At 47.4% G+C, this 7,182-nt stretch overlaps 1 protein-coding gene across 1 annotated transcript; it reads left to right on the top strand.

Moving 5' to 3' along the window:
• Positions 1 to 534: 534 nt before the first annotated feature.
• LOC141027988 (uncharacterized) lies at positions 535 to 1,689 on the top strand. Its single transcript, XM_073505729.1, has one exon. It carries the CDS (start codon positions 535 to 537, stop codon positions 1,687 to 1,689), a length of 1,155 nt encoding a protein of 384 aa, XP_073361830.1.
• The last annotated feature ends 5,493 nt before the right edge of the window (positions 1,690 to 7,182 follow it).

Raw genomic sequence — 7,182 nt, 5'->3', positions numbered from 1 at the left:
CCTGGAACTTGGAGCCGTGCGTAGCGTCGCCAGGCAGGACAACTCTTCTGATGCGCAGCGCATGACTGCGGCCGCGAGCAAGGAGCCGGCCGGTGGAGGGATGACGGCGCAAGAATCCATTGCTTTCGACAAGCTCAAAACCTTTTGCAACAATCTCATGAAGAAGTTGGCGCCACCGCTGCTGCGTGAGGTGCAAGCCTCCACCCTCCGCCCTGAGGCCGAACCTTTCACTCCAAAGAGGACGACCAGGGCGACAAGGAGAAATGCCAACGGCAGTGTTGCCAAGCCAAAACCTGCGGGAAATGTCCTGTTACGCGCGCTCGGCCTTGTGCCTGACGACTTGGTGCCGGATGAGGAGGCAGTGCAGGAGCTTCGGAGTCTCTTTGACTCGCCGCTGCGAGAGCAGCACATCAGGGTGATTGCGACCCTGTTCGGGAAGGCTGTGCCGCCCGTGGAGGAGTTGGCAGGAGCGCGGGACACGGCCATCGCCGTGCTCTGAGGCGCGCTCTGGTGCTGGTGGACGTAGTGTTTCCAATGTTGTACAACCCAGAGGTTCTTTGCTGGAACGTGCGCGGACTCAACAACCCCGTGAAGAAGAAGGCCGTGAGGGAGTTTATCACCTCGGTGAAAGTCAATTTGGTGTGTTTACAGGAGACAAAACTTGATGTTATTGATCAGTACGTAGTAATGCAATGTGTTGGTCCGTCCTTTGACGGTTTTGCTTATTTGCCGGCGGAGGAGACTCGTGGTGGTATCCTTCTCGCTTGGGACTCGACGGTGATTGCAATTGATCACATTCAGCTAGACGCCAACTCTGTTTCGGGTTTGGTGACCAATAAGGATGGGGAGCAATGGTGGATTACGGTGGTGTACGCGCCGCAGGGCGATGAGCTTAAAACGCAATTCCTCTTGGACCTTTACTCCCGAAGAACGCTTTGCCCTGGGCCGTGGATGGTGCTAGCCGATTTTAACATGATCCTACGGGCATCGGAGAAAAGCTATGATCATATTAATCGTGCGATGATGAACAGATTTCATAGTTTCGTGGATGACCATGAATTGAAGGAGCTCTATATGCATGGGCGGATGTTTACTTGGTCTAACAAGAGAAATGCCCCCACCTTCACTAAGATAGACCGGGTGTTGGTGTCGGTCGAGTGGGAGTTGTCGCACCCAGATCACCTGCTCCAAGCCCTCTCCACGGGTGTTTCTGACCACGCTCCCTTGCACCTGTCGACAAACGCTCTTCTTCATCATAAGAAGCGATTTCGGTTTGAGATCTTCTGGACCAATTTGGAAGGATTCAACGAGGCAATCAGGGAGGGCTGGACCTGCAGTGATGAGATTGTGGACCCGTTCAAGCGTTTGGATGCTCTCTACTGGAATACGGCTGTCTACCTTCAGGCTTGGGGCCAACGCAAAGCTGGCAACATCAAAACCCTCATGGTGGTGGCCAACTGGCTCATACACAGATTTGACCAAGCCTCTGAAGCTCGTCGGCTCTCAGATATGGAATGGTGGCTGAGGAAGACTCTCAAGGTGGCGCTGCTTGGTCTTGCCTCGCTGCAGCGGACCATCGATCGCCAGAGATCCAGGATTAGGTGGCTGAAAGAAGGGGACGCCAACACGAAGTTGTTCCAGGTTGTGGCCAACGGCAGAAGATCCAAGAACTACATCGCTCGGATCTAGCACGCGGAGGAAATCTTCACAGACCAAGGCAAAATTGAGGAGGTGTTCGCTGAGGCCTACGACAGGCTGCTGGGCACGGCATGCACTCGCGCGCACTCCCTGAACCTCGACCTGCTGGATTTGCCTCAGCTCGACCTCGCGGAGATGGAGGAGATTTTTACAGAGGAGGAGGTTTGGAGCGTGATCAAGGAGCTCCCACCAGACAGAGCGCCCGGCCCTGACGGTTTCATTGGATTGTTCTACCATAAAGCCTGGCCGGTGATTAAGCACGACATTATGGCGGCTCTGCTAAAGCTGTACGTGGGGGACGGCAGAGGTTTCAGCAAGCTGAATAAGGCACATATTGTGCTTATTCCTAAATCTGCGGATGCCTTGGAGGTTAAGGACTTTAGGCCCATCAGCCTCCCTCATAGCTTCTCCAAGCTCTTTGCCAAGTTATTAGCCACGCGGGCGCGTAGGAGATTGCAGGAGGTGGTGAGTGCAAACCAATCTGCATTCATAAAAGGAAGAAGTATCCACGACAATTACCTTCTTGTCAGGCAAGTTGCCCGCAAAATCCACGCGGCTAAGACCAAGGGGCTATTCCTCAAGCTCGATATTGCGAGAGCCTTCGATTCCCTTTCGTGGCCCTTCCTTATGGAAGTGCTAAGGGCCAGGGGCTTCGGATGGAGATGGATCGGTTGGGTGTCCACGCTGATGTCTTCCGCGAGTACCAAGATCATTGTCAACGGGAACCCGGGACGCACCATCTATCATGCTAAGGGGTTGAGGCAAGGTGACCCGGTTTCCCCCCTTCTTTTCGTGATCGCCATGGATGTGCTCACAGCATTGATTTGCAAAGCCACCGAGGAGGGCGTGCTCAGTTCGCTCCGCGGCATCCTGCCTCTGCAACGGCTGTCCATCTACGCGGATGACGTCGCCATGTTTGTCAAACCGGTGGTTCAAGACTTGCACTGTGTGAGAGAACTCTTCGAGGTCTTTGGAGAAGCTTCGGGGCTTAAGATCAACTTCGCCAAATCAGCGGCTATACTTATTCGCGGATCGGAGGAGGATGGGCAGCGAGTCACAATGATTCTTCGCTGCCAACTGGGTGCGTTCCCGTGCAAATACCTCGGCATTCCGTTATCGATCCATCAGTTGCGCCGCTCGGACTGGCACCCGCTACTCGATCAGGTCAGAAAGGTGGTTCCGGCGTGGCAGAGAGGTCTCATTCACAGACCTGGCAGGCCTATCCTTCTTAAGTCCGTCGTCTCTGCAAGGCCAATACACCAAATCATGGTGCTTGACGCCCCTGCTTGGGTGTTCGAGGAAATCAATAAGTGGATGCGGGCTTTCTTCTGGGTCGGGAAAGATAAAGTCAATGGAGGACAGTGTCTGGTTGCGTGGGACACAATCTGTCGGCCGATGAGTCTTGGTGGTTTGGGCATTAAGTATTTGAGCTTGCAGGCCACCGCTCTGAGGGTGCGCTGGGAATGGCTGCGCAGAACGGATCTGCTTCGCCCGTGGCAGGGCATCCCGCTCTCTGAAGACGCGGAGGTCAAGTCCATATTCAACAGCTTTGTCAAGATCACTCTGGGCAGTGGAGAGAGGGTCTTGTTTTGGACGGGCAGATGGATCCATGGCTTTACGGTCGGCGAGATCGCGCCGCTGATCCTGGAGATGGTGAGCACTAGGGCGCGCAATGCCAGGACGGTCCGGCAGGCTCTGTTGGATAACACGTGGTCTAGTGATGTGCAAGGTGACATCTCCTTCTTGGCGCACATGCAGGTGGCTCACCTGTGCCTAGCCATAGCGACGGTGCCGCGAGACGACAAGCTCCTAGATCAGTTCAGCTGGCCTGCGGACAAATCAGGTGTTTACACAGCTAGGTCGACTTATCGGAGGCTTTGCATGGGTTTGGTGCGTTCGCCGACCGCGATGGCAATTTGGCGCAGCTGGGCTCCGCTGCGTTGCAAGATCTTTGCCTGGCTCATGGTCCAGTACCGCTTATGGACGTCAGACAGACGCGCCCGGCATGGGCTCCAGGACGAGCCTTCCACCTGCTTCACCTGCTTACAGGATCAGGATAATGTGGACCACATTCTGGTGGGATGCGTCTACGCACAGGAGGTTTGGCATCGCTGCTTTGACAAAATGCACATGGACATCGCTTTGCCATCCCAGAGCAACACCTTTACCGACTGGTGGTTCCATTAAAGGACGAGGTTCTCGGGCAAAGTTCGCCGCGGTTTTGACTCATTCGCGATCGCCACGGCTTGGGCGCTGTGGAAACAGAGAAACGCGCGGGTGTTCAACAGAGTGCTCGATCAAAGGACGCCAGAGCAACTGGCGACACTGGTTCTTTCAGAGATCAAGGAGTGGTCGCTTGCTGGATTTGGTTTAGGAGGCTTAGATCCTTTCGTGAGAGAGTGAGTTTGTAATCTATCAGTGTTGGTGTTGTCAAGTAGGATGTTCGCATCTTGCTAGACTGCTTGTAATTATTCTCTGCCTTCTATAAAAATATAGTACGCCAATTTGGCGTACTCTCGAAAAAAAGAAGAGGACATATTATGCGACATATTCCCGAATTGATATCTCCACTCAATATGATATGCAGACTTAACCAAAAAGATTCTAAACTGGTTATAGTGCCAAGCCACAAAATCATCAAACCCATTGGGAGTGAGAGCAATCCTCAAAATTTGAGAAGCGTCAACGGGAGAGAAAATTGAAACAATAAGATCATTATCTGAATACCCCGAGGAAGGATTAATTAACTCTGACACCTTGGTTAGAAGGACGCTGCCCCTAGGTGTCAAAATTTTCTACTAGGACTAGAGGGGATCCACGGGTCCTTCCAAATATCAATAGATTCTCCATTACCAACTCTCCATATACTTCCCCTTTTATAAGTTTGAATTCTAGCTACGATACTTCGCCAAGTATATCAAAACCCTCCGTTTGGAGGATACTTTGATTTGGATAATATTTAGTCTTTAACACTCTTGCACATAAAGAATCTGGTGAGCACACAAGCCTCCATACCTGCTTCGCTAGCATGACAAAATTGAAAGAATGGAAATCATGAAAACCGAGACCTCCTTGATTTTTTGGGAAACAAAGCTTCCACCATGCATCCCAATGCATTTTGTTACTGTTCTCATCATCACCCCCACCAAAATTTTGCAATAACATTTGCTATATATTTACAAATTCCTTTCAGCAATTTAAACATAGACATAGCATATACAGGTATGGATCTGGTCACTGCCTTCAGTAAAGTTTCTTTTCATGCAGTTGAAAGGATCTTTTCCTTCCAACCACTAATTCTCTGCAAAATCCTCTCAACAAGATGTTTAAAACAATCACTTCTATCAATTCCCACAAGTGCGAGAAGAACAAATATCTATCAGATAAAGCTTCATTATCAATGTTCAGGTGAAGACAAATGTCAGCTCTCATATCCACATGAATGTTTGGGCTAAAATAAATACTTGATATTTGCTACCCTAACAAGTTGACCGGAATTTGCACAATAGGTGTCCAATACCTGATGCAGAAAGAAGTTGAATATTTCATATAAGCCTTCGAGAATTAAGGAATCATCCGCAAATAATAGGTGTGTAACTGACGGTGCATTTCTGCACACCTTAATCTCATCGATACCACCAACTTCTTCTTCATGCAACAATAAACTGGGCAATGCTTCTAAACACAATAAAAACAGGTATGATGATAAAGGACCCCCTTGTCAGAGACCTCGGGTAGGTCTAAACTCATCGGTAACTTGAGAATTATACCGAATACTCTATTAATCAAGGACACACAACTTAAAATAAGCTCCACCCATAACTCATCAAAACCAAGCTTCAACATCATATCACGTAAAAAGTTCCACTCTACTATGTCATACCTTATTCATATCTAGTTTTATAGTGCATAAGCCCTCCTTCCCTTTCCTCTTGTTCTTTATAGAATGAATGCATTCATAAGCTACAAGAACATTATCAGTTATAAGCCTTGCAGGAACAAAGGCACTTTGGGTGGGTGCAATAATTTCAGGCAAAGGAGACTTTAATCGGATTGAAAACATTTTGCAATGATCTTGTACACCACATTATAGAGACTAATGGGTCGATATTGAGTGAATGATTTAGGTCAGTCTACTTTGGGGTTTAGAACTATATCTGTCTCATTCCACCCCTCGGGGATTTCCCTGTTCTGTATAGCAGAGAGTACCTCTTTTGTTATATCATCTCCAATAAGATGCCAACATGTCTTAAAAAATATTGCATGCAACCCATCAGGACTGGGGGCCTTGAGGTCCCCAATATTAAATGCGGCATTTTGAACATCATCAATAGTGTATGGAGCCATGAGGAATTAATTCATATGATCATTCACTCTTGGCATAATTATTTGCAAAAGAGCTGGATCTGTTACCCCCACCTTAGAAGAAAAAAATGTTTAAAAAACATGCCCAAATCAGGGGAGCTGTGTATTTCATCGATAAGAGCATCTATAACTGGACCATCAAATTAATTATGCCTATATGTCCGGGTATAGGTTAAAAAACTGAACTAATAAGGTTGTCGGTTCAGGTTTTACTAGTGGACCGCCGGTCCACCGATTCAATTGTGACAAAACATTGAAATATTTAAGGTATTTTTTCAAAAAAAGTTGACCTCACATAAAAAAATGAGTCTAAACATGCTTTGCTTTATTAAGTGATCAAGTTTCAGGGATACAATGTAAGTCTGGCGGGTTTATGAGCCACACATGGCCTCGACGTCCAGACTACTTTACGCACACTTTTTTGAATATTTCTTTGGTATTTTGCTAAAAGACCAATACACGTTACAAGACCAGGCAAGACGCCGATTTCTGGCTTTTTACGGGCTGACGGTTGGTCCGTTCCGGTTTTTTAAACTATGCGGTCCAGAAAGAAAAGAAAAAGGACAGCTCGGCCACTCTCTGGTGACAAAATTACCATCCAAGTAGATCCCTCAAGCCAGCCAGCATGATGGATTGTATTTGGCGCATAACTCGGATAGAGAGGTAACGCGTACCCTTGTTAGTGCGTCTACGTACGATTGGGCCGGCCCAACTAGCAAGACCCCCTTTCTGGAGAACCTTCCTAGACATAGTTTTTCTTCTCTGTGTTTTCTTTCAGGTTTATTCTATCCCTTTAAAAAAATTTTTTGTCATTTTCAAATTCATGAATATGTTCAGTTTCAGGAAAAGACCAAATTCACTAAATTTTTCTCAAATTTGCGAACATTTTAATTTCCAAATCATTTATTCAAACTCACTAACATTTTCTCAAAATCAAGAATATTTTCCAATTTAGAAAACATCTTTGAATTTCATGAACATGTTCTTCAAATTCGCGAATATTTCTTGAAACCGCCAATATTTTTTGAAGTGGGAACAATTTTTTAATTCAGCAACTTTTTTTAGTCTCACGATATTTTTATTATTTCGTAGAACTTTTTGTAAGATAACGAATACTTT

This window comes from Aegilops tauschii, chromosome 1 (assembly GCF_002575655.3).
Source record: "Aegilops tauschii subsp. strangulata cultivar AL8/78 chromosome 1, Aet v6.0, whole genome shotgun sequence".
NCBI lineage: Eukaryota > Viridiplantae > Streptophyta > Magnoliopsida > Poales > Poaceae > Aegilops > Aegilops tauschii.
The sequence above is the reverse complement of the archived record's forward strand: the minus strand, read 5'-3'. Positions and strand labels throughout refer to the sequence as shown.